Source organism: Serinus canaria, chromosome 8 (assembly GCF_022539315.1).
Source record: "Serinus canaria isolate serCan28SL12 chromosome 8, serCan2020, whole genome shotgun sequence".
NCBI lineage: Eukaryota > Metazoa > Chordata > Aves > Passeriformes > Fringillidae > Serinus > Serinus canaria.
Window position 1 is genome coordinate 7,937,203 of NC_066322.1, and position 27,288 is coordinate 7,964,490.

General features: G+C 42.4%; 1 protein-coding gene across 1 annotated transcript in view; it reads left to right on the top strand.

The window, feature by feature from the left end:
• TRABD2B (TraB domain containing 2B) overlaps positions 1-27,288 on the top strand; it is a 266,051-nt gene that overhangs the window by 152,101 nt on the left and 86,662 nt on the right. Inside the window, exon 4 of the mRNA XM_030226458.2 lies at positions 6,718-6,892. Coding sequence (XP_030082318.1) covers positions 6,718-6,892 — 175 coding nt within the window. The remainder of the gene's footprint in view (positions 1-6,717; positions 6,893-27,288) is intronic.

Consider the following 27,288-nt stretch of genomic DNA (forward strand, 5'->3'; position numbering starts at 1 on the left):
CCTGCATTTACAAGTTTAGATGCTCCAGTGCCCCCTAGATCTGAGATAGCCAGTTTGAAACTCTGTTTTCACACTCAAGGTGCCACAGCATGCTGAGGGGTATGCCACTAGCATTAAGTCAGAGAGGCCAGTTACAGCAATCTCACTGACTTGAACTGTGGTGTAACTGCAAGATCTATGGACCATGAGCACTGATGGGAGGTGGGCAGGGATTAGCTCGTGTCCAGAAGTGGCTCCCCAGAGTTGGTCCCAAGAAATGTTCCTGCTTGTGTTCTTCACTTCCCTTCAAGCAAAAAGTACTTTTGCGTTTTTCCTCCCTCCAACTCTGGAAAAGGGAAAGAAGAGATGGAACTGAACTTTACTTCAAACATGAAAGACTCCTTTTGCAGTCCACTCAGAGTTCTAATATATTACTTTAAATTTCAGTGCTTAAGAGAAAGCCATAATGGGTTAATCACATGCTCAAACTAGAGACTGCTCCTTCCTAGTTTCCCTTTTCCATAACAAGCTGGAAGCTTATCTTCTTGGCAGCTGCCACCTTTGGGCTTTGGATTAAATCAGATTAACCTGACACTCCCTCCTTGGCCATTGCTGGTCTCCCTCCCTCCCAAGGAAGCTTGGGAGTGCTGGAGGAAAACCAGTTGAGTTGGCAGCATCTTTTGCTTTTGTGGCAGCCACGTCCTCCTTGTGGAGATACTTGTTCTCACAGCCCATTCACTTTGCACTATTTCAATCCTTCCTATCAGAGGCTGCAGTAAGAGGATATTGCTCTCCCAGATGCCAGAAGGGTCCATGAATCAGAGGAAAACAGGTGTCTTCCAAGTCCAGTGCAGTGTATTTTGCAGCCCTTCAGTAAAAGCCACAATGCCTTGTCAAGGCTGGTTAACAGGAGGGTATCCTCCCTTCATAAAGGAATGATAACTAGATCTCAGATGTCAGCCTGTGACCCAAGAAGGGCTGGTGTGAATTTAGGGCTGTTCAGTTTGCTGGAGGAGCCAGTGGGTGTTGGGATGCTGCTCTGGCTCCCTGGCAGCCTCCATAAGCTGCCTGTCAACTCTTGAGATCCTTATCTTTCATAGTGCTGTCAACTGTATAAAGGTTCCTGACCTGCATGGTCTAGGGAAAATCCTTCAAAGTGGGATCCCTTACTTGTCTTCTGGCCTCTGCCCACATAAAGCTCATAAACCAGAAGACTAATAAAGAGAACCCAATCTTTATCACGTTTTAAAAAATTTAATGCAGTTGTCGTGATCTGGGAACAACTCCCTGCTCACAACTGGAGATAAGGATTACGAGTGTGGAGGCAGAGCCCTCTTGTCAGGGAGGGATGGATGGGGTTTGTATTGAGGTGCTGGACTGGAACTCTGGAAGCTGATTGCCAGCTCCCTGTCCTGTCATAGCTGTCCCTTTTGACCTTGGGTGTGCTGCCTTCTGTTTTCTTTTTTTAGCTGTGAACCCTCTGGGGGGAGAAGGAGAAATAAGGAAATAAGGCATTTGTTTTATTAAGAGATTCTCCTGAAAATGACAGTAATGATGCTGTACATGCAGCAGTCTGAAGTTTGGATATTTTTCAGGAGATGAGGCTGGAAATCCTTGAGTCCTCTGCTGATTAGGACAGTGGGAGAGAGGAGTCTCAGAAGCCTAGAGGATTGACCAAGATACAGGAAGATAACTGCTGAAGAGGTTTTAGGATCACTGTGTGTTTCATGGCAGGGGCTGGCTTCCCATTTCCCTATCTCAGCTTCCTCTTCCCCATCTGCAAGTAGAATTATGGTTGAAGATCACCTCTGCCCACAAGCTGGTGAGGAAAGGCACACAGCTCTTTGTTGGTAATGGTTTTTTTATTCCATTGTTGGTAATGTTGCTTTTTGATTGACATAATATTACAATTTGAATTCACATTCCAGAAATAGTCTCCTCACTGGAACAGAACGAGGCTAAACAAGGTTATCAGAGGATTGGGAAATGTGGTGCATAGGAGTAGGAGTGATAACACTGTTACTCCACATATGATAATGATTTGATACTGGACTGAGTCTAGAGCAGTTCCACTGTAGATAATAAATCCAAAGGAAAAAAAAAAAAAAAAAATCAAAGATGATGGTGCTTATGGGTGTCCAAAAAAATTATTTGCAGATAGATGTTCACAACTCTGGCATTGTGCCTCTGCTCAGAATATTTGTCCAAATATTAAAAAATAGTAAATTTAAAAAATGGACTTTTAATGTAGTCCTGTGTCCATGAATTTTCAGCTGAACTTTGGCAGTAAGCCCTGAATGTGATAAAAGACTCTGCACCAATATATTTTGCTTTTCTCTTTTTTTTTTTTTTTGGTCCTTTTTTTTCTCTCTGTCTCTACAGACAAAGCTGAAAGCATAGCAAAGATCTTGAGTTATGGCTGGTGCATTTTTCTAAGCTAAAGTATCTTGTTAGCTCTTATGCTAATGACTGCAGCAGAATCCAAGCCTCTGTGGGAATTTATGGGAAGAGAGGTTACTGCTGAGCATTTTGTTGGACTTTGGGTCTTCCTTTGGGTCCCTCCACAGCTAGACTGAGCCAGTGCCTTGTATGTAACATCAAGGTAGAAAGTCTTTTTAGAAAGTCTCTGTCCCCATTTTACAGATGGACTTTTGAGACACAGGAGGAATAAAGCCAAATGCTTCAAAGACACTTAGTGGAGGTTAAGTGCTGAATTTCCTTTGAAGGTTTAAACCCAAATGACATGCTTGTGATCATGTAAGAGATTTGTATCACCCATGGGAGCAGAACCATTTTTTCAGGGTAGTGTCATAACCACTCCACAATCCTTCCTCTTTCTTCTCCCTAAAGCTCCCACTGACTTCAAAGGTGAAGAATTATGGCCCACATCCCACAGCACTGTGAGCTCAGACGTGTGTACAGAGCTTTATCCACACATATATTCCATTAGGGATACTGACTCAAGTAAAACGACACAGACAGTGGAGAGAGGAAGAAATTTTTGCAAGGCTGGGATTTCTTTTTTTGTTCTCACAGTCCCTTTCTTTAACCATAAAAGTTTAACTAAGAAATGCAGGGTGTACCTAATGACTGAGTTTGTGGTCCATCTTTACTGTCCATAGGAAAGCTGTAACCTAAAGGAAATGGGAATAGAAAAAAGCAGTGCTACCTTATTAAGTAAAACAAAATATTCTTTATTTTGAATGCCTCAGTGAGATATTATTGAGTTTCCACTAGAATTATATATAAATATGAGTTGGTTGGGTTCTCAGAAAACTGCACAGCTTGCAGAGACTGGATGTAAAAAAATCTATTTATCTCTTGTCGTGTGTATCCACTAGAAGTGAACACACCCCAGGTGGAGCGGTTTTCTCCTGATCCAGCTGTTACACTCCTAGGTGAACAGCAAAATTAGGAGTTTGGATTTTTCAGTGCTCACATAATCCACTCCATTGTACATTTAAACACTGGTAGCAATATTCAGGTATTATTAGATCAGTCCCTCACCCAGGGGCACAGCAAATGTCTCAGTCATTCACTCTCAGCTCAGAACCAGCAGATTAATATAATTAAAATGTTAAAATTAATTTTTTCACAGAATGAAAACAAAATAAAAGTAGAAGGGGGAAGGTACATCCTTTTGGTGCATATATAGCCCATCCTTTTAAAATAACAGATCTTCTCTTTTCCAAAAAAAAAAACCCAAACTTAAATTCTGGCTCCAGTTAAGAGTCTCCTAATTGCGTGTCACTGTTTCTTGACTTCCTGATCCCTGTCTGGTTTAAGGGTTTCTTAAATCAACAGGAGCAGCTGTCTCCCTGAAGCCAGGCATGGTGTGTGTCACTGACTGTGGAAAGGACCTGGATACAGGGAGGAGCAGAGGTGATTAATGGGGCAAGTGTCACAGCTCAGAGTGTGGTTGCACTACTGTGTAGGGGCATACTTACTGCAGTCATTTATCTTCTGTCCTCTGCCACACACACATTGGAACACACGTGCAGATTTTATTTTTGCCAGGCATCAGAAATGCAAGAATGCACACAGTGCAGCAGGACCTGTAGCTGATGCTGTGCCTCTCTAAGTGATGCCTTCCTTTGTCTTGTTCCTTGGGCAAGCAAAAGAAAGATTGACAAAACCCAGTGCTTGGTTTTATCTCTCTGCCATTGGCAAATTTTTCCCCACAGAAGAGAAGGGAAAAAAAGGGAAGGGGGGGGAAAGAAAGGCAAGTAAATGTGTCTGGTTTGTGTACTGTATTTTAGGTTAGATAAAGAGAAGGAACAAACTATAGGTTAAATGTGGATATAGGACTGCAAGTGATGGAGTTGCACAAGAAGGTGAAAGGTGCTTCCCTTCTTGGCAAAGACCTTATACAACATCTATTTTTTGGATATCTACACCTCCATCCCCAGTGAGATGCACAAAGCTTCTTGGTCCCCCAGCATTGCTGCTCCTGCTTTGTGTAGGAGCAGGTTGTGCTCACAGGCAAGGCTGTACCTTGCTATCCCTAAAGCATCACAAGTGATTCAAAACCAGGTCTCAGCCTTCACTTTCAACCAGAAGCAAGAAAGAAGAGACTTCTCTTATGTGGGTGTTGAGCCTTCAGATGCTTCTACAAAATGTCACCTTCCATTTCAGTGCCTAAAGGCTTCCCTGACTCCTGCCTGAGAGCCCCAGTATAGAAGAGATACAAAGGTTTGTGATATCTCCATGGACCAATTGATTTGCAGCTTTGCCTTACAGAGGTTACTGCGAGTGTAAAATGGTTACTCATTCCTCAGACTTGATTCCTGAAATAAAATAAAATAAATCTCTCCCTGTTTTTCACCAGCCACCATGTCCTTTGCTGCTGTAGCCAGCAGCATTTTATCTCTTTGACACCATCAGTCTGCTTCTCCATCCCTTTGAGACAAACACATATTCTTGCCAGACACAGAGGTAACTTCCTTGGGCTTTCACAGGAAACTGGTGTCTCCAATAGGTCTGACTTAATGGGACTTATTACTTGTTGAGTGCTGGCTCAGGGCTAAACTGAGAACAAGGTGCAAAGTATTTGCTCTGAGGAGTTCACAGGTTACACTGGTGATGCCAAGCCATGCTGGAAAAGCCTGGAGGAAGGAATGACTCAGGGTAATGTGACTGAACCCTTAAAGAAGGACATGCTGTGAGGAGCACGGTGATTTGGCAAAGCAGGTTGAGAAGCAATTTGGAAAATCAAAGGTCCAGCTGGTCTGTGAGACCCAATAGGCTGGGGCAGGGTTTCTTACATAGGGTGTTATCTCCATCCCCTTAGGATTCCCTGGTTCAGGAGATGTGGTCTCCTTTTCTGTCTCACTCCACTGGGAACAGCCTGTAGCATGAATCCAGAGTGAGGTGTGGACTCATCCTGCATAATGGATGGTGAGAAATCTCTGGTGCTTGGTCCCTCGCATTTATTAGGAGTGATGCAGATGAGGCTGCCATGAAAGATTTTTAAGGAGAGTCACTGGGAGGATGGAAATCAGTTTTTCTCCCTAAGACTTGTTGAAAACTTTTGGAGAAGCAGTATAAGCAAAGAGGGTGGGAAGAGACCAAAATTATTGTGATAAAACCATGTGAGCAAGTGGAACAGGAAGAGGTGGGCTGAAAAACAAAAACCAAAGGCAAGCTTTAGAAAATGAGTACAGGAATTTTGTATAGTAGAAAACCAGAGATGGAATTAACCCAAGTAACAGAGTCACTGTACCAAGTGTTTCAGCACAGCGAGTGAGGGATGGTTCCCCTCATGGGCTGTGCATGCAATGTCATTACCACTGACTCAGATTAACACTGGAAATCCTGGCAGCTTTACATGTACCTAGGGACTCAGAAATCTGAACCTGGGGTTTGCAGCTTAAGCTGCTTTCCAGTGGTGAGGTACAGAAAATCACCAGAAAGTGCTTGGGTCCTGTTAGCAGTCATCAAACACTGCCCCCTTACAGCTCTTCTCTGCAGGGCCCGTGGGCTCCCAAACCCTTGTGGTCGACCTGGGACTTTCACTGTTTCAAAACAAGTTGTTGTAATAATCAGAGACTTCTGGCTTATCTGTCCATTACAGCTTGGATCTTGTCTCATTCCTGGATCTGCTGCCCTGACCCAGATCCTTGAGCTTTCAGCCTTTCTGCTGTGTCTGTGAACATCTCTCCTCACAAAAGCAGGGACTGAAGGAGCATTTCTTGTGGAAGTCACTTCCTCTGATATATCAGGAATGTTCCAGGGATTTATGTGTTTCAATGCATGTGTCCATCTTCCTGTGTCTGCATTTGCTATCCTTTCCTCTTTGTAAACTGTTAGGTTCTTAAAAAGCCACATATACAAGCCAAATCTTGCAGTCCTTGCTTAGTTCATGGTGACCTCAGCTGAGAACAGATCACAGGAATTTGGTATTAAACAGCCAATGATTTTTTTTGTACAAGCAGAGAATAGAGGTCCAAGTAACTCACCCAAATGCAACACCTGAAACTACATTTTCACAAAGGGACAGAGAAAAATCAAAATTAAGTTTCCTTTAGTATATTCAATGGGAATTTATTTTCTTTTCTTGTTGTTTTTTTTTTTTTTTTTTGAGAGTTCCTAACAGCCTCCCATGCTCTGATCCTCTAGTGGTTTTTTTGTGCAATAGTGGTGCTCAGGTGGCTTAAAGAAGGCTGGTTTAAAACATGCAGTGTTTTGTGGGTTCCTTAACCAATGCCACCTGGGCTATGGCCTCTCTCTCTGTTTCAGGTGCCAAACTTCATCAACACAACACTCCCACCCCACGAGCAGGTGACAGCTCAGGAAATAGACAGCTACTTCAGACAGGAGCTCATCTACAAGAGGAATGAGAGGATGGGGAGAAGAGTGATGTCACTTTTAAGGGAGAACAGAGACAAGAGCTTCTTCTTTGCCTTTGGAGCAGGTATGGCACGATTTTTTTTCTGTTTTACTCTATTACTATGATTGGAAGTGAAATGTTTGGAATGCTTTAGGTCTCAGCCTGTGGGAAAATTCCTTAAAAAGCTTCCCTTTGAAGGAGAAATACTTTTGTTTGTCCAGACCCACTTCTAAAATGGAGTGAGTTGTTGCATGAGGTGGGTCTAGGTCCAGGCAGGCTGCACACAGGCTGCACTTACTTTGTTTTCCATCTGGCTGTGGAAATGTGAAGCTGTAAGCACTTTTCATGCTGTTGTGTTTGTTCCCTTCCCAGACCTGTGGGCTACTTGGCCACAGGTGTAGAAGATGGTTCAGTTGCTTTTGAATGTGTAAATTTCAGGTGGTGGTGGCAGTGAGTGGCAGAACACAAACCCTTTGGTGGCACAGGCACATGTGTGTGGCTCCAGGCTCTGGCCCAGGATTTCAAACCTTCTGGAGTTGCTGCAGTTAAACCTTCTTGATGGATGACCGAGCTGCTTTGGTGCTGTGTCTGTACAGACTGGCTGGTTTGGGGCTTTGCACAAGTGCATGAGTTGTGTGTGTAGCTAAATACTAGTATTTTAAACCATTAAGTAAAATTCCACAGTGTTCCTCTTCCTGTTTAAGTGCTCTCCCTGAAGTCTGCAGAACAAAGATGTCTGCAGTACTTCTGTGAGCCTGTACATGCTACTGTCCTCTCTCTCCCTGTTTTAATTTCTTTTCCCTTGTCCAATGGAATTCACATTTCTGGGTGATAAGAGTATAAATAATAACCATTCAGGCCCTAGCTCAGCAGAATCCTGAGCACCAGCTTAAGTGTCTCTTTGAGCTGCCTCGGCCTCAAGGCAGGCTGAGATGTGTCGAGAACCAATCTGCTCCTCCTGCTCCCTCTCCTTGGCAATTTCTCATTTTTGACAGAACTTTGCTTCTCATCCCATGGCTCTCACTATGAACTTTGGCAACAACTCACCTTTCGCTCCTCACTTCAGTGGGAATTTTGATTAAAGACTGTGGGTTTTAGCAGAGACACGTGCATTTTGATGTATTTATTTTTTGAGTGTATCCGGACTGAATTTTCCCAAGCTTATTTAATCTCAGGCTTGGCTGATATTTCTGGCCAAGAAGTTCTGCTTAACTGTTTTTACAGTAGGAAAATATATCATGATGGCTCATAATTGGACAGGCATTCATAAAAACCAGCCTGTCTAACCCAAGGAGTGAGGTTCATTGGAGATTATCGAACATGATGGCTTAGATAACAATTTCCAGTTTTGGAAATCCCTTAACCAGTACATAAATGGAGCTCAGAGGTTAAACTAGGCACCACTGCCCACTTGTCGTGCTCTACACCTAGTCCACAGACCATGGACTAGATGGGTCATGGATCCAACTCATCACAGCTGTTTGCTTGTGCTAATAACAGAGCTGAAATTAAGCCAATTGATGCTAATTCCATGTTACATGGCACTTCTAACTAATGGGAGGTTTGAGCTTTCTCCCCCTGCCCCCATCAAAGGGCACCCCTACCTGAAACTCCTAGGGAGCATCCTTTGAGAAAGCAGGCTCATAAAGAGCAAGTCTCACTTTGTCTTTTAGGCCCATTGCTGCTGATGTTGAAAACTGCCTTTGTTGCTGGGTTGTTTTGTTTCCCCAGCACTGAGCATGGCAGGACAGAGCAGACACCCGGGTTTATTGAAAACTGGGATGTGGGAGATGCCGAGGAAAGCTTTTTGTTTTGGGCTCTTTGTTCCAGCCTCTCTTTGGTTTTTCTCACCAAATTGGGCCATCCCTGCAGGCTATCCCTGCCTTAACTGCAATTAATTCCTTCTTTCTTCTCTGGGATGTTTTTTTCTTCATGCAGAGAACGCTAAGAATATTAATTTTTTTTCAATGCCAAAACTTTTATGTGACCAAAGTGCAGGCAAGTTCATTTCCTCTTATGATTCAACTGCAATTTTTTTCCCTCAAGGATTTTTTTTTCCTCTTTTCCCTCCATGCACTGAATTTGAAGAGTGGGTTTTACTGATAAATCTTTTATTTTGCATCCTTATATCTGGTTCTTTTATTTTGAGGGATTTCTTTGGTATGTGCTTGGGTTATGAATTCAAATTGTCTTATAAAACTTTGAGGATTTGGTTTTGTCTTTTATAAAAGAAAAGGATGTTTTTGATGAAATTTGAGGCTTTCACATATTCCCAGGAATTCTGAAGTGCAAAATTTTAGGAATGCACTTTCAGTTAGGATAGGCATGGTAGAGTCTGTGGGAGCTTATTTGCTCCCAGAGTAATGCAGTTTAAGATTCTGCATCTCTTACACGGTCATGATGAAGGAGAAATAATTTGAAAAAACTATTCTGGACAATGTGCTTCAGAAGATACTGCCCTTTATGCCAAGCATGATCTCTGCACTTATCCCTTAATTCTGAGGATATTGGAGCTAATGAATGAATAGTAATCAAATTATATATGTGTGTTATGAATTGTTTTCCAAATTTCTTAATCTCCATCGTAATTTCTGGGAAAGGAAGAATTGGATTAAACTATGCTGCCAAATAAAATCAGGAAAAGAAGTCTTTTCCTAAGTCAGAAAATAAGCCTGTTACGAGAAAAGCACCTTGGAAACACTTCAACAAATGCAGTTTTTACAGACCAGGGCTGCTCTAGGTGGGAGCCCTGAGCCCTGCAGGATGATTCATATGGACTCAGAGGTATCCTGTTGCTCCCAGGTATAACTGGAGCCAAGGGGCTGGGAAATAGGATCTCTCCCAGAAAACAGCCCTCCTGAGGCTGAGCCCTGCCTATTCCTCTGGTGGCCTCCCTGCAGGGAGCTGTACCTCGTGGATGCTGCTGTAGAGAAGTTTTACCTGGCTTTTGCACAGCTGCATGCAGCAACTGAGGCTCTGCTGCTCTCTTGGAGCATCATCCTCAGCTTCTTGTAAGATTCCAGGGTTGTGGATGCATAGTTCTGTAGCATCTAATAATTAATTAGTATAATAAGCCTGACTAAGGCAGAAGGCACCACGCTGGTGTCTTTGCAAATTTCAGTCAGGTTTGGCTCAGTGTATCCTGCTCCATGACTGTAGAACCAAAAAACCAGAAAAAAACCCAAGCAAATCCAGTGAGTGGCTTCAAATAAAAAACAAGATTATGATATCCTGGCAGCCTGGTGGTGCAGGAGCCTGGTGCTACTGAGCTGGAGGATGCAGGTGTCTGGATTTTTGGTTAAAAAAATTGGCATTTGTGGAAAACAAAATTTTTCTGTTTTCTTCTGGAAAAACAAGTCCATTTTTGCAGATGTCAGTCAAAATTCCAGGTGCTTGGGTGTCATTGCTCTCCTGTAAACTGGGATTCCCACTAAAATTTCACTATGTGCCACTTAGAGCTGTGCTGCAGAGACCTTGTGGTGCATCATAGGAGAGCTGGTTCTGCATCTGGCCTGTAACAGCACAAGGCTGTGAAACATCCTACAGACAAATCCTGGGGACAAAGGAATAGGCAGGGGACAGACATTTGAATATCCAAGCAAGCTGAGATAAAACAGTTCTTCATAAATTGAAGCAAAGTTTTTTTATGCTGCTGAAAGATGGGGGGTTTTGTTCCCGTCAAAAGTATTAAAACAAACAAAAAAAAAATTACACAATTCTAAAAGGAACTTTTCCATTTTCTGTCATTCTTTAAAAAAAAAATAGACTTTTCAATAGTTTTCTGCCTTTTCCATCTTCCATGACTTTACTTGCTATTTAAATGTGTTGAAGTAATTCAGACTTAATTTATTCCTTTATAAAACACGTAGAAGTGAAAATAGCAATTTTTTCTTTCTACTTTAATTTCTTTCTCTTCTCCAAGAAAAATACAGGCTCTGGGTAAAAGAGACCAAGCTCTGTACCCTGTTATGTGGACTTTGTTCCACTCCTGCCAGTGTTTACCATGTTCAGACTTCATGTGAAAATCTCACCATACCTGTATTCACAGTAACTGTACCCTTGGAATGAAACAGGAGTTATTGTTTGTGCAGTTAAATGATGTTTTTAATTTAATGGACAGGGTAACTTTTCCCTTTGAATGAATAAAGATGGCTAAATAGAGCAAGCACTTCCAGGTAAAATTTGGGCATTTGCTTGGGGTTTGTGTTTTGAAAATCATGATGGTTTACTTGGAGTTATTGATCTGTAATAACAGTGAAGTGCCTTAGACATCATTTATACAATTTATAAAGGTCCATTTACAGTCAAGAAAGAGACACACAGCCAAGAGCACACGGGCTGTTAAAAAGAGTTAATATTTTGGCAGCTAAGACCATACACATGAAGTCAATGTTTAAGAAAAAACCCCACTCTGGCTTATTTCATTTTTATGGGCAAATAATTTTCAAGTAACACTTATGATAACAGATGGATAAATTTATGTCTGCAGTTAATTTGAACGATAATTTCCTTAGGATGTTTTACTTGCATTTTTTTCTCCCTTTCTTTTATGAGAGCTGTCAGTTTTGTAGCTGAGAGCTGGATTTAGTGCTTCAGAAATTCAGATGCTGCTCGAGTTCACAATGTTTATTAGCAGCCAAATCAGTAGGCTTTAAGGCAGTGGGTTTTGTTGCTTAAAATAATAAATATATCATAGAGAATATTCTTTTACTGAGACAGAGTTGAAATGCAAGTACCATAGCATCTCCCACAGCAAGGGAGGAAGCAAATTGTCTCTGGACCACAGCTCTGGGGTGGAGGAGAGCACGTGTTAAACCATCCTGCCAGCCTCCACAACCTCTGAGAGGCCAGAGAGGACCCAGCTGTTGTCTGTGGTGTGGTGGAAGCCAGATTGCCCACAGCTCCTAATGAAGCAGCTGATAACAGAGATTTGTTTGTGTGACATTCAGAGCAGCCTTGTTCATCTGCAGGCTTAGGTGACTGAGTTTATTTATATTTGTTGATGGATTAGGTATTTCTGAGATGTTCTGCAAGAAAATAAATGCAGGCTTTGCTGTAGATGTCTGTGGGCTGCCATGAAAGCAGAAGACTCCATCTCAGAGTAGCAACAGCAGAAGTAGAATTTTATCATTTCCATGCTCAGAACAGGTGAATTCCTTGCCCGTCCTTCAGAGTTCTCTCACTCATCACTGGATGGGCAGCATCATCAGGAATGATTCTGGTCCTCATAAATTAGACTGTTAGCAGGAATTATTGAATATTTTGGGTTGAAAGAAACCTTTAAAGGTCATCTAATCCAAGCTCTCAAACAGCAGTTACTTGCTTCCAAAGTAAATGTTCTCTGGTGGTTCTTCATACTGGGACTCAGAAGTGGGGTGCACTCTGTTTTCAGTAGGGAAAGAGAGAATTGTGCAACTTTTCTATAGGAAAGGACTGGTATGAGAACACAAGAATATAAAATCTCCTCATTGCAGTCCTCAGCTCCAGCTCTTCCCCTTTTGTCCTCTCTGCAGAGGATTCCCAAGGGAATTTCAGCACACATCATTTTAGATACTTGGTGTGCCAAAGACAGAAGCAGGCTCAGCCTTCACCTTCTGCAATGAGCAGGAGTTCCGGACATCTCCAAGGTGGCTCCGGTCTGTTGTGGTCTTCATCACCACAGAGATGTTCTTATTTTTCTCTGAAAACTGAAGCATTCCTGAGGAGATATCCAGATGATGTAGCTTGAGCATGCTTCATCAACAGGTAGTGAGCTGACCACAACTGAGCTGGAATGTAATGGATGTTGAATTTTGGGGGAAGGGGCCAGAGGAGAGGTGGCAGTGGGATTTTGTTTGAGAACTGTATTTCTACTCAGTAGTTTGGAAGAGGAAAGGAGGTGATGGATACTATGAGCAAGTACAAGTCAACTAATTAAAAGCCTGAGAGCCTTTGTGAAAGCCATTAGCACCTGCCATGGGATCTGGCATTGGGGTTCACACATGTTACTTGGAAGTGTTTTTTCAGGAGGAAAGTGCCTTGAGGCCGCTGTCCAACTGCACACTGAGGGATGGGGATTTACAGATGTTGAATATGCAAATACTGCTTTGCCCTCCCAACTGAGGCAATATTCAGTGCAAATCAGGCACTAGCACCGCTGTTGTGTCACTGGGAGCCAACTCATTGGAAGTCTGGTCCTCTCTCCACCAGGATTGTGGAGCTCTTTATGATTTTCACTCGTCATCCCAGATCCTGTGTGGAACACAAAAGGAAAAAAAGGAGGGGATAAAAAGAAAAAAGAAAGCACTTGCAAGCTGGAATATAAAGAGACTTTATCCCCCGGGTCAGGCGTCTTGATCCAATGCTGATTAGTGGTGCTACTGACATCACCAGCACAGTTCATCAACGGGGTTGTCTCAGTGGAGCAAGAAGTTGGCGACCAGGAGATTGAACTTGGCCAGCCTACAAAAGAGAAGAAAAGGGTGAATTAACTGTTTGCAGATGCTAGAATTCCCTCTGCTCATGTTTATTTGGGCATCCAGATGCTTGTAGTGAGGTCAGCCTGTTTTTGTGTATGGATTTCTTTTACTATTAGTTTTTAAGGCAAAGTATCACTTTGCTTTTAGAAATAGACTTGCATGCTAATTTTGACCAAAACCATGCAACTGATTCATTTAAAAGTCTTCATTAAACAGGCAATGCCTGATTCTCTTTTCAAGCACTCTTTTGTAAATCAGGAGATACTCCACTGGGGAAAAGCTTGTTCCAAGTGAAAATCCAGCCTGCAGCCTTTAAAAAAAAAAAAAATTCAAGGGAACTTTTTAATGTACACTGATCTCCTATAATATGGGGGGTTTGAAATCCCTGAATATTTGCTTTTCACCTGAAGCTTAAATCGGCAAAGAGCACCTCAGTTAAGGAGGCCAAAATAAACCTGCCTGCACCACCCTTTTGTGAAAAGGGAACTTCTGTTCTGAAGGCTCATTCCTGTAATTCTGCTTTGAGAAACTCCTGTTGTATAACAAGATATTAATTGCAGAAACACAGCATAGCCTATGCAATGGTGAGAGCTGTCTTGAGGCCTCCGTCACCTGTACCAACTGAGGAAGGCAAGACACGTAGCAGGTGAAAGAAAAGACTCCGGTATCTGAGGTTGCCATTTGTTTTTTCTCTTGGTATGTCATCACCTAAACTGTTGGGGTAAGCTGGACAAGGCCTGGACTGTGTTTGGTGGTCTGGTGGAGAATTCATTGTGCTCAGCAGGGAGTCCTGTCTGGCCACTGCCCACCTTTGCTTTCATTGTTGCTCCACTGAAAGTGTGTGCAACCCCAAATCCTGGTCTTTGTTGGCCAGTTGCAGATATTCAAACAAATGCTAAAAGCAACTAAAATGAGCCTTGCAAACTGCAGTGTGTATGTTCACCAACTCTGGTGTAATTTTGCCCGTGATGAATGGGGAAAGTTGCCTGTGTGCTGTAGGATTTGGGTTTAAAGAAGCACATACATTAATGTTAGCTCCTCTGGGTCCCTGACATTTTCATATCATATTTATTATTATGCCTGTGCCAAGTTCTATTGTATAAGTCTAATTCTGTCTCTCTGTTCTCAAAGGAAAGAAAACTCTCTTGGCCCCTCCTACCCTATAATAGAAGGATTTTCGTTATATCCTTACTGTATTTCTCTTCAACATCTGAGATGTAAAAAATGTAGACATAATTTGGGAAATTTTCTATTCATAACTGAAGAAGCATGAGAGGCTTAAGCAGTCTGTTGAACAGGAATGGGCTTAAGCATGGGATGAAATACTTTTTCACCCCCACACACACGCAAGAGCTTGCTGTGGATTCACAGGCCACCCTGTAAGCTCTCAGGAGACCAGGCAGAGCTCCCATATAACTCTAGGTTTCATAATGGGAGTGTTGAAATCAATATATGGATGCCAGACAATTCATCACTTCCCATCCCAAAACTCAGCTGAAAATTCCCATCCAGCTCTAACAGTGCTGTTGGGAAGATTTTAAAAGAGCAGTGAGGTGAACCCAAGGACTGGCAACCTTCCTCTAACACTGAGGTTTCTGTGGGATGCTCTGCAAAAGGCAAGCAGATTGCAAAGGACCCAAGGATCTTGTCTCAGCTGGGATACCTTTGTGTACTGCCTGCACTGATTAAAATGTCTGCACCCAAGTGTTAGTCCCCCTGCAGTCTGGTGTTGTCCCAGAGCAGAAGAAAATCTGGTTACTCATTTTCCTTGAATTCAGAGCCTGGAGTACAAGCAAAGATCCTTCAGTGGTGTTTCAAATTAATGCAAGTTGATGGGGTTGGCCTGAGTTCACGTTCCTTTCTTCTGCCCCTCCTGTCTGGGTGCGTACTCTGGAGGAGGAGCAGGGATGTCCCAAGGCATCCTGGACCACCATAGCAGCCTTCCCTGCAGCTCCACTCTTGGAGCCTCCAGCTGTTGGAGCAGAAGCTGGAAAGGGAATTTAGTAAAGCCAGGAATTTAGGAACCAGTTTGTACTGCTTGTGGTGTTGGTCTCTTAGAGGTTCACGCCATTTCTGACCAGTTTTAGAGCCAAGTTGCAGGAGGACTGCATATGGAGAAGAACCAGTGGTAGTCTTGGTGCCCTGGAAAGGCAGGGCACAACTGTTGGCTGGAGACAGTTGTTTTGCAAAAGTGGATTTGAAGCTGAAAGCTTTAGAAAACCTGGCTGTAATTTATGTGGATTTCTTGAGGATTTTTACTGGTATGGAAACTGGGACTGGAAATCTCATTAAACTGGGCGTTCTTGTGAGAGTTTCAGGTTTTCTTAGTCATGGTTGTGCCAGGAATATCATCAGAGAAAACTTGCTGAGAAAGGATTTATGGATTTGGGATCAGATCCTATTCTCACAGAATTAATGGTAGTTCTGCAACTGACATCAAGGTGACTGGCATGTGCACCTGGATGAGATGTTATTTATTTGTCATTCCAGGTCTTTAATCTAGACTGCTACTTTCACATCAATACCCTCTTTATAAGCCTATTAAATACCAGTTCCATTGTTATTTTCTCTGGTAGATCAGAAGAGATGTGTCAAGGAAAAGAAAATGTATGCGCAGTATACCTCTGCCCAAAACCAATATTTAAACATCAGAAATGTAAAGTGAAGGTAGAATTACTTAAAGGGGCAGAAGGGAAATAATTAAAGCTCCAGCCGGCAAGACGAGATGTCGTAAACTTCAGTTATTCACCTCTCTTAGACATTCAAAACACAAACTCTGCCACCGTTCAGGCATTTTATAGAGGCCTGCAGAAAGCAACAGAGGTCTCTTGGACAAAATTGCTCTGGTGGCAACTGAAACTGGGCTCAAGCCCAAGTCCAATAGCTGAGCTGCCATCTGAAACTGGAAAACGTTCGGGTTCGTGCCTGAATCTCAGTTCCCTTTCTGCTCTCTTCAGTAGAAAACCTGTATCTGGACTGGACTGATGGGGAGTGAGAAGAAACTTCAATCTGTGGAAGAGTGTTGCTGTTTCAAATTGGTTTTTGGAGAGATTACTCACAAAACTGGAAAATATGGTAATTCTTGGCAAAAATGGACTGACTTGGAGGTAGAAAAGCCCTTCTTCCTAGAAAAGTTTGCTAAAGAGTTGTGAATTGAAATATGGCAAAATATGGTTTCAGATTTACCAGGTTTTGCTCCCAGTCAACCTCCAGGCAGGCAGTGGGAATGAAGAGATAGGTGAAAAAACAAAAAGCCAGATGGATCTACCTTGGAACTTGTAGTTTGCAAGAGATAGCCAATCAGACCTACCAAATGCTTAGGTTTAGATACAATTTTGCTCATCACCTGACAATTACTCTGCCAGAGAACTTCCAAACACCTTTTTAATCTAAACACAACATTTTGGTGAAGTTCAGGTTTCAAACTCTCTGTCAGAAAAGTGAAATCTCCCATCATTTTCCTGGAATAATGTTGCAGGACTGAAACCTATGTGACTTGTATTTAAATTAATAACTTAAGTCTTTTTTAGTATTTTTCTGGACTTTATTATGGGAAATACCTTAAATACTGAGGTTTGCAAACTTTTTAAAATAGTGTTTATACACTGGAGGTAAATGGAGAGAAAAATCAAATGCCACCACTGGGTTAACTCGGTATGAAATTCAGCACCAGTTTTCAGTATTTATACAGAATTCACATTCACTTTGTGTTTTTCCTTGAGGTGTTTGAGGTACAGTGAAACTGCTGTGAGGTTCTTATCACTTAGCGATCTGGTCTGGTTCCAGCTGAAAATTCTGCAGTACCTCTCACTGGGAGGATTGGTTTAAAAGGAACAGAGATCTGCCAAAGAAATAAAGACTTCATTATTGACATCAATGCTATTTTTAATCTGGTTTCCTAAGGAAATGAGGCTTAGGCAATGGCAGTGTTTGTGAGTATGTGAGCGTGTATGTATAGGTGTGTGTGACTATGTCCTTCGCCCTCCTAAATTTTTCATCTCTTGGCTGATTATAACCAAACCTGACAGATGGCTGAGTCTCCAAGATAATAAGTTCTTGCATGCTTCATGAAAATAAGTGATTGGATAGAAGAAAAAGACATTCATAGTGTGCATCCACTGAAAGGGCACAGCATGAGCTCAACTTTTATTAGAGCTCAGAAAGTCCCAATGGGAGAGGGAGGTCTCCCATAGACAACAGCATTTTTCTGGTTCCTCTGCATGGGGGAGGGTTTGGTGTGTAGTAAAGAGATGAGACATGGCATGGCTTAAATGTAATGATGATGTTTACAGCAAAGTTATTATTTAGAGTATCTGAGGAGCCACATTACCTCTGGGCTGCCCTCTAATGAGGTGTTCATTCTCAAGGCCAGAGCAATAGCAGGGAGCAAGTTAATAAATGTGACTGAGGCATGGCTCCAGGACTCTATAAACCTAATGAGTCGTGGGCACTCAAACTGTGCAGCCTCACTACTGCTAATTGGCCAAGTGTGCCATCAACCATGCCCAAAAATGTTCTTAAGTGGACAAGGGGTGAAAAGAGCATCAGAAACTCCTGTGAGTCCAGGAGGCAGCCTGGGGCAGCATTCCTGTGTGCAGAGTTCAGGAACACTTTCCCTAGAATCAAGGTCATTCCCTTGAGAGCTGAAGCAGCTCACTGGCAGTGGGGAACAAAACTAAGAAACAAAGGAAATAGTAAAGCATGACCAAGAGGAAAGGGGTTTGCAACTTTAGCTTATCAGACTAGGGGATGGTTGTCACGTAGCAATTGGAGAAGATGCTCCAAAAACATTGTGATGAGGAGAGTACTTGAAACCTTTCCAAAGAAAAATACAGATGGGGATCAGAAAAGCCAAGCCAGGGTTAGTGCTTAATTTTACTTGTTTTTGCTTAAGATTGAAAATTATGTATTTAGTATCTTGGTAACAGTGGCAGCTGTTGGGTTGGGACTCTTCCTCTTGAACTCAAGGTGTCTGAAAGTTCAGTGTGTGTTCTGTATAAGAACATCAGTTCCTTTGAAACTCTCAGAGGACAAATCCTCCCACTTACCTCAGATGCATATTTTAAGATGGAAGGAATTGCCCTCTGGAGATATCTTTCCACTGACCACAGAGGAAACCTAAAAAACTGGCCTCCAGCAGATGCCTGACTTTCAGATGAGTGGGAATTATTGAACCCTGAGAGTAGGAGTCAAGAATTCAGGGTGTTCTGTCCTTACCTCCACCTGACCTTGAACAAGCTGCTCGGTGCACTGAGCGCTCCCTGAGCAACATTTTGCATTGCTGCCAATGACAGAACATTGTTAGCCCTGAGGCAAATTTGCAAGCAGAAGATTGACACAGGGTTGCTTTTTATCATGCCTTGGAGAGCATCTTGGTATAATCTCAAGGGAAAAAGAAATTCCTTGGTGGCCAGCTCTGGAAAACTCATCCAGGGCTAGGTTTCTTGGAGGTGGGAGAAGGAGCTGTAACACCCAACCATGTGCAACTTCGGCATATCCTGTTGTGTGATATGGTTGGAGCCCAAGGTTCACCAAACATTTTGTCCACTGTGCAGATGTCCCTTTGAACCCCAGTGCTCAAACCAAACTCTCCATCTCTGTGGTTGCATGGAAAAGGTGTATTTGGACATGCAGAAGTGTAAAGTGTTTCCATCTTTCCTCTCCTCTTGGCTTGAGGGAACAAAAGCCACTTCAGTGCAGTCAGTCACAGCCTGGTCTACCTGGAGACAGAACTGCAGACAGGAGAGGAGGCCTCATTTCTGTTCATCAGGCATGGTTATCCCTTCTGCAAGAGAAGAAGCAAGTAGTCTAAACCAAAAAACCCCCTAAAAATTGGCATCCTGTGTTTCTGATTTTTTGCTGTTCTCTTACAGCCAGGCCAAATCTGTGTAAATGCTGTCAGTGAGGAGTGTTTTGGACTTGGAGACCCTTTGAAAAAGATTTCTGATATCTCTTAGTTTTTCGCATACAAGACTTAGAGACAAATAAGAAGGCGTGTGGGTGGGTTTTCTGTTTTGTTATTTTAGCATTATGGAGAGACTCACCAGATAGTCTCCCCTGTGGGGTCACTCACCAGGTCTGTAGTATTTACTCAGCATTTCTCTGAAACACCAGCATCTTAGAAGTTGCCTTCCTGAATTTACATTCCCAGTTCAATCATCTCCCACACAATAAAAGCCCCAGTGTTGGCTTCGTTTTAAGTCCTGCTCCGCACAGCACTCCCGTCAAAAGGGAGCCCTTGGTCCTGGCGCTTTTGTTTTCCTTCAGACCTGCCAATCAGCCTGCTTGCCTTTGCCCAAAGTTTGTTGTCTTTGCAGTTGGTCCCAGCGTGAGCTACCAAAAGCCTGGCTGAGCCTGACGGGGGATTCTGTCAGCCTAACCCCAACACACGATCCTCCACCTCCCTGCCTCACAAAGGGTCTTTTCACCGGCCCACCGCAGCCCCAAGATTTCATTTCATGTGCTACAATTAATCTGTATTTATTGCCACTTATCTTAAATGGCTAACAATATCAAGAGTTTAAAAAGTGCTTTTAATGTCAAACTGGGTCAATTAAAACTCTACTTAAAATATTTGTAAAACTCCTTGCCTGAAAGTTACCCCCTCAGTCTGCTGTTAACCAAAATGGTTTAAATAAATACATGCAGCTTGAGGAGATTGACATTTGGTAAAATTCCACTTGATATTTTAGTAGAATCCACTATTAATTTCCTTATTCCTATATTTACTTGGTTTTTTATTTAATAAAAGGAGAAAAATTTATAATATTTTAGATGGCTATAAGTATTTGAAAAATTGAAACAATCAATTAAAGCCCTCAAGAGATAGCCTCAGAACTTTTAAGGCTAGAAGAGACTGTTAGATTAATTGGTTTGGTCTCCTGGAATTTCATCCTGTTCTTTTGTGGACCCTAACACCATGTGTTCAGCTGTGAACTTCAAACCATGGGCAACATGTACTAATTTTTAACTCCTTCAGTATCAAGTGTGGGCATGACAAATAAAGAACTAGAACATAAAATAGTAAAAAGGTAAATAATGAAGGAGTAGATTTTACTTATACAAGTTGGGTTTTACTGAAGGCTGAAGATGGCCAGAGGAATCAGTTTCTTCCTCTTGCAGGAAAGCCACAAGTTTTGCCTTGAACATTTATTTTTAAGTTCAATTTGCAGGACAGTCCTAATAAATTGTATGAAATAAGTGCTGCTTCACTGCCCATGGGGACTCAGAACTTTCATACAACTCACCCAAGGCTGCATTTTGTTAGGGTGGTGACACACATCATGTGGAGAAGCCCCAAGAGAGACCCTGAGGTGGGACTTAGCTGTGTTGGATGCAGCAGATGCACAGATTAAGTGAGATCCCAGGCTGAGGGCGTTAACAACCTGAACCTGGGTTCACATGAAGCCACTTGGACTTAAACCTGTGATCCTCAAACACTTACTGTGAGGAGCAACATTAATGAAGCCTGGTTTCCTATGGATTTAGGTAATTTGCTTGGATTCCCAGCAGTCTAATAAGATTTGAACTGTAGCTGAGTCATTTCTATTAATTAGGGCATTTGTATTATCTTTATGGGTCTCTGATGTCCCTAAAAAGTCTCACTCTGCAACTTTTCTTTCCATGGGAGAGATCAATGAGTCTCTATCCAGCCATCTGTATTCATAAAATATATAAGAAAGGGCTCTCTTGGAGACAGCTGCTCTTCTGTCTAATAGATTTGAAATTTGCCCGTGGGTTCAGAATATTTCAAGGGAGAGCATAAAAACAAAAACATAGACACAAAGAGACAGCAGGATCCTGTAAGCATCATGGTTTTTGGAAGCAAGTTTAAAATGAAATTGCCGTATTTATGCAGTGTAAATATTGCACAACTTGAGGATACCAAATGGTTTCGATCATTTCTTTAGTAATTTCTTCCTGTAGAATATTTAATTAAACAAATCTTACTTCCTCAAATGTTTTGGGGTTTTTTTTTTCATTTTTATAGATTCGACATGTAAACACATCTTGAAGAATTTGTTTTGTTTAAGAAATAACATTTAAAAAAAATTTTTAAATGTTTTTCTTCTTTTGGTCCCTGCCATCCATAAAGAGTGTGATTATGTCACTTTGGCAGAAAGCAATTATTCTTCTGTATCAGTGTTCTGATGAACACAAAGATACTGGCTTGTGGATGTGCTTTTATTGCTCATTAGTTGCTGTCCTATTTGTTATTCTTTTTGAGTTTGTTCTAAATCTTAGTCACTGTATGAACAGGCCAAGGGATGCTGATGTCTAATTGCAGCCCAAGAATGGCAAACAGCACAAAGCAAGCAGCTTGCAAACAAGGCAGACTGAAATACATTTGCATAAACTTTATTTTTTCTCTTTTTTAATGCTTGCAAGCATTAAATGCTGTACATTTCCCATTACTGTTTTTCATCCCCAGGTCATCATGTTCTGTCAGACTGGTTTCAGACCTGTGTGACAGAGCCTTGTGTGGCCCTGAATCATTTGTTTTTCCTCTTTGCGTCTGACTAAAACGTCTCACTTGAAAAGGTCAGGTTTGAGATCTGTTTGAAGACCATTTGCCCATGGCAATGTTGCCTGAGGTCTCAACAAGCTCTTAAGGACTGCTGCCTTAAACTGACTTTTTGTTCAAATTTGTGATTTCCTCGAAAAGCCATTAAGGACCATGTGTTAAGTTTGAGAGCTTTCTTGCACAGATCTGGGCAGCTTTAGGGGAGGTCAGTGATGACAGGCTGGGAAGTGTAACAGCAGGGGGATGAGAGCCCTCAAACTTGGTGTAGTCAGGGGGGAGACTTAGTTCCAGTTTCCAACAGAGAAAATAGTCTAGCTCTACTCATCTCTGCTAGGAACTGTGCAACCCATAGGCTGGTTTCCCTGGAATTTTGATTGCATGTGGAAGTTCCTGTGGTAATGTTCCTACTTGGAAAGAGGTAGCTTTGGCAAGAGGAGGAAACTTCTGGTAATGTTGCCATTCAGGAAAATACTGTGATATAAACTGAAACTCACTCTTTCCTAGGTTTTGGAAAAGGAGCTCATTCTCCAGGCATGGAACTGTAGGAAAAACACACTTTGCTGGTTACACTGATCAGGAAAATAAGACTTGGATTTAAGTGATATTTTATACTAAAATTAAGTGTTTAGGATTCTCAGGCCTGGCAGGCTCTCAGCTCCTCATCTCCTTCCACTGGATATGGAGGACAGAACAAGGAGGCTTTGCCAAAATTTGGATGAAACAAAGGGGATTCCTGACTGGGTCCCAGCAGGGAGGAGGCTGGGTACCAGTCCAGTATGGCACGGGCACAGGTCTTGTATTAACAAAATACAAACACAGTTGTGTTCAAAATCTCTTCCTGTTGGGTGAGAAAGGGAAATGAACACCGGCAAATAAAATCTGAGTCTTAAAAGGGAAGGAGTTGGGCTAAGTGCAGTCTAGTTATAGCCTTGGATTACTGTGACTGTGGGAAAATGTGATGTGACACTTTACCCAAGCACATTTGCTTTTTTCTTCTTTGTTTTGGGTGGGTTCATTCTATGCTGTTGTGTATAAGCAGGCAGTGATGGATTGTCCCACAGTTCTGTGCACAGTATCGAAGAGTGCTGGATTTAATTGTCCTGCATTTATTGTACAAAAGAAATGAGTTATGAGCCACTTTACAGCATCTCCAGTGAAAGTGATTATCAGCACTGCTCCTTGCCAGAGATATAACTCTGTCAAGCAGACTCCCTCCTCTCTTGGGTTCCTAGGAAAAAGCTTGTGAATTTACTGTCTCTTGCCAGTGAAAGCTCGGGGTAAAACACAAAACCAAAAGCTGCCAACAGCTATATATTCAGTTCAGATGTTGTAGGAATTTCTTACTCCATTTTTTTCCTTCCTTTTCCCCTGGGTGGATGATCAGTCAGGATTGCTGAAGCACACAGCTGAAATAGTGCAGCAGAATGTGTTCACAGTCGATTGCTCTTTTGATATTGTGGGTGAACTGTGTGCCTGAGAAGACTTGGCTGTTGGCTTCCATTAGCTTTGTCCAGGGCTCACGCGCATGTACAGCATAACTGGTTGTGATGCCAGGGAAGGAAACCCTTCATCCCTCTGCACCCAACCATATCCCACAGCTGTTTTCACGCTGCTCCTCCCTGCATTGCACAGATAACCCCAGGAACAGGTTTAAGCTGAGGCGGATGTATAAAAGGAATGTTATGAGCTCTGCCTCCGAGACATTGCACAATAACTCATGTGCAGAGGAGTGGAGAGTTTTGCTCTTTACCTTTTCTGTTGAATACTGCAGCATTATAAAGGACAGCAGGATGATTTTCAGGGACCGTAATGTTGCCTGTCAGAAAGATATTTGGGGGTGATGCTTCCCAGTTCTGGAAGAACAGCTGCAGTGGAGATTTTGTGCTGGGGTTTGTTTAGATCTGCAGAATTACTTTCAGTACCTTCAGGAGACCTAGCACGCACTATGTGCTTTGGGCATCTGTGGGTCCTGTCCCCTCTCTAGTAGGTTTTTTCATGCCGCCATTTAAACAAGCACAAGATTCCTGTGTGTTCACAGAAATTTTTATGGCTGGGATAACCCAGATAAACAAGTGAATCAGCACATGGATAGAGATAACACTGTGTACTCAACTGTGCAAGCTCTTACAAAAGGTTTCTTTCTGCCCTCCTCCACATGAATAGACTTTGCATGGTTGTATCAACAGGTCCACAACTGCCAGAAAGTCTGTTCTTGAGAAGAGGAAATAAAAGGGAGATAAAGCTGTAAAAAGCCCCGGATTCTAATGGTACTTCCAGGTAGCATGTGCAATTAATTTAACTATGAGTCTCCAAATGTGTTAGCTCATAGCTGTGGTAACACTCATGGCAGCAGTCCCCGGGCTGAAAACTGTCCTGCTAATTAATAACAGCAAGGAACAGAGGTTGTGTGGAGTGTCACAGCAACAGGTCATGAATTAGGAGAGGAGCACTTGTGGTCACGTGTTCTGTAAACAGAGAACTGTATTTGAAATTATTCCGTGTATGTGATCGTGCCTTTTGGATAATCAGGGCTCAGACTAGTGATGATTCCATGATTTCTTCCACTCTGTCATTCAGTTGACTTACTGTCCTTTTAAAGTCGGATGGATATCAGCTGCAACAGAGAAAATTCCGCAAAGAGGGCTTGTAAGGTTACCTTGTGTTTTGTGCACTGAAAAGATTGTCCAAACTTAAAAAGAGTTGCTGAGAAAAGTTGTGGAGTCCAATGGCAGAGTAAGCTTTCCACAGTTTGGGAAGTCATGAGTGGCCATTTGTCCATTAAGAACCAGAGTCTTCTGGGAAGAGCTGAAAGACAACCTTGTGACAAGATGGTCCCTCACTCCAGAATGCCAACCTGTCGTGTGTTTTTGTAGGAATTTAAGGGACAGGTTCCCCAGGGGAAAAAGGAAACATAAAATCACAGAATTAACTAGATTGGAAAACACCTTTGAGATCATCAAGTCTGAGCTATGATCTAACACCACCACACAACCAGAGCATGGCACTGAGTGCCATATGCAGTCTTTCCTTAAGTCACCTTCCAGAGACAGTGACTCCACCACCTCCCAGGGCAGCCTCCTCCAGCCAAATACAACACAGTAGTATCAGTATTTTATGCCATGAGACTTTACAGTTTTTCTGCTGCAAATAGCTATTTGCCTGGTGGTGGCTATATTCATTTGGGATGTGGAAAACAGAAGCTTATGTCCATTTCTGATTCCCAGGTGAACACAGGGAATTGAGTTTATGACTTCCTTTTGGAGTACTTTCTGCAGGAGGCCGGTGATGGCCGGAGCATGCCCAGGAAGAGTTATTCCAGAAGCATTCTCCAATAGCAGATTACTGTGCATTATCTATTGCAGCATATTTGATTGGAGGACTTTGTTCTTAGGATTCAGTACATGCAGTACCAAGGGACAGATTTGCATGTAACCAAAATCTTGAGACAATTTGACTCTTTGATCAAATAGATGTTAAGTGCTTCATAACCAGAGGCTGTGCTGAGCCCTTAGACAGCAGTTTTGAAAACCTAGCTGAATTTCAGTGCAAGCCTGACTTTAGAGACCTTTTATATGTTCATTGAGCACAAAGGGACAGTCTGTGTTGTAAGTTCATGCCTTCATTAGGAGGAACTGAATCCTATTGATTTCCATGAGCATTATGGCAGGATCAGACCTCTTCAGCGTGTGACCTGTCAGCACCACACTTAAAGCTCTGCCATGGCAACTAGGGCAGCAACCCTACGGCAGGGGAATGGGAAATGGCACGAGGTGGAGAAGGGACATCCTTTTCCCATTGACAGGAGACTTCCCCATAATAGAGGAGGGGGCAAAAAAGCTTGATAAGTCAAGTGGCTTGATTGGTAAGTGAGCTTACTCTAAAGCAAACACAATGCCGTATGTGTCCCATTTGCCAGTGAGATCATCTCTTTCTTTGTCAGGGAAGAAAATGTGTTTCCCTTCCAAGTCCGGGGCTACTCAGGCAATTTACATGAACAAATAAAGATGAGGTTTAGCAGCACTATATAAATAAAATACAACTCTAAGTGGCCACCAAAGAACTGAGCTGCTCGAATGGAAGAGCACTGGGATGTGAGCCAGGTGGCTGCTGTTTGCCATGGCTGCTTACAATTCCCTGTCCAAGCATTGCTCAGATGCTTCTTGCTGAGGTGAGGTTTATGGCTGTTGCAAAACATACTTTGGGAGATAAACAAGCTATGCTACAGATGAACGGCAGAGCAGAGAATGTAATATCAATCTGTGCCTTAGCCACGGGCTTCACAGAAACTAGCTGGGTTCTTGTTAGAGCAAGAGATTGTGCAAGAGTGTGTAAAAAATATGTAGGGGTGTGCAAGGATATGTGTGAGTGTGTAAGAGAATTAAAAAAAAAAACTCACTTAGATTGTATGTATAGGACTTGACTGTATACATAAGCTGGAATGAACCTAAGCTGCACCAAAGTGCTTATTTAGAAGTTTTATTAAACCTACAAAAATCTTTCAGAAGGTGAGTTATTGTAATATAAAAGTAACGGATGTAGAAGCTGCAGGTTATAACCTCCATACAGGGCAAAAGTTTGATGGGACTGTCAATGGGAAAGTCAGTGTGATGCTGGAAAGGCCAGTGCTTTGCATCTGGATGCATTTGGCCTGTGGGTTTCACATCTGCTATCCTCAGGCACAGCCATGAATGTATATCCAAGTGATAGTTACCCTGGGCTGTGGCTCAGCAGGTGGGATGCAGTTGTTCCATGCTGTTACTGGAAATTTTCTTTATATCAGCTCATTGTTTTAAATGCTAAGACCTGGATATTCTGGTAGCTGACTCCAGGTACTTCAGCAAATTATATTAGTTATTCAGACATTATGGGACTTCTCCTGACTATGTCAGGTAGGAAGTAAGCCTCTCCCTAGAAAACTCCAGCTCTCTTAGGAGATTGGTCTTACTCTCACAGCATCTGTCTCTCTGCATTGACTTTAATGGAACCTTTGGTACCAAAGTGCTGTGGTTAAATACCTAAAGTTAGGCAAAATCTGGGCTGGGAATTGATACACCCCATGGACCTTATGAGGGGAACAAACCAGCATAATTTTTCCTAGTTGACAGATAAGAGACTCAATTAATATGCCCAAAGCAAACCAGAAAATCTGTGGCAGATTTAGGAACTGATCGTGGGTGTTCTGAAGTCCAGTTATGGCCTTAACTGTTTCCATGCCATTGCTGCTGCTCACAGCTGAGGATTTGCACTCCTCCAAATGAAACACATCTTTCTAACATATTGTATGATATTTCTCTGTGTGTGTGTATATATCTACATAAAAATAAAGAAAACACCTGCATTTCCTCATGCCACAGTTACCAGGTGTTATTGAACTGTACAATTTCTCACAAAAAAAAAAAAAAAAAAAAGCTGTTAGGTCCAACCCAGCTCTGGTCTGGCTGGTGTTGGATTGGATGTAAATCCTCTGAGAATTACTGGATCCAAAGGTTTCCCTTGGC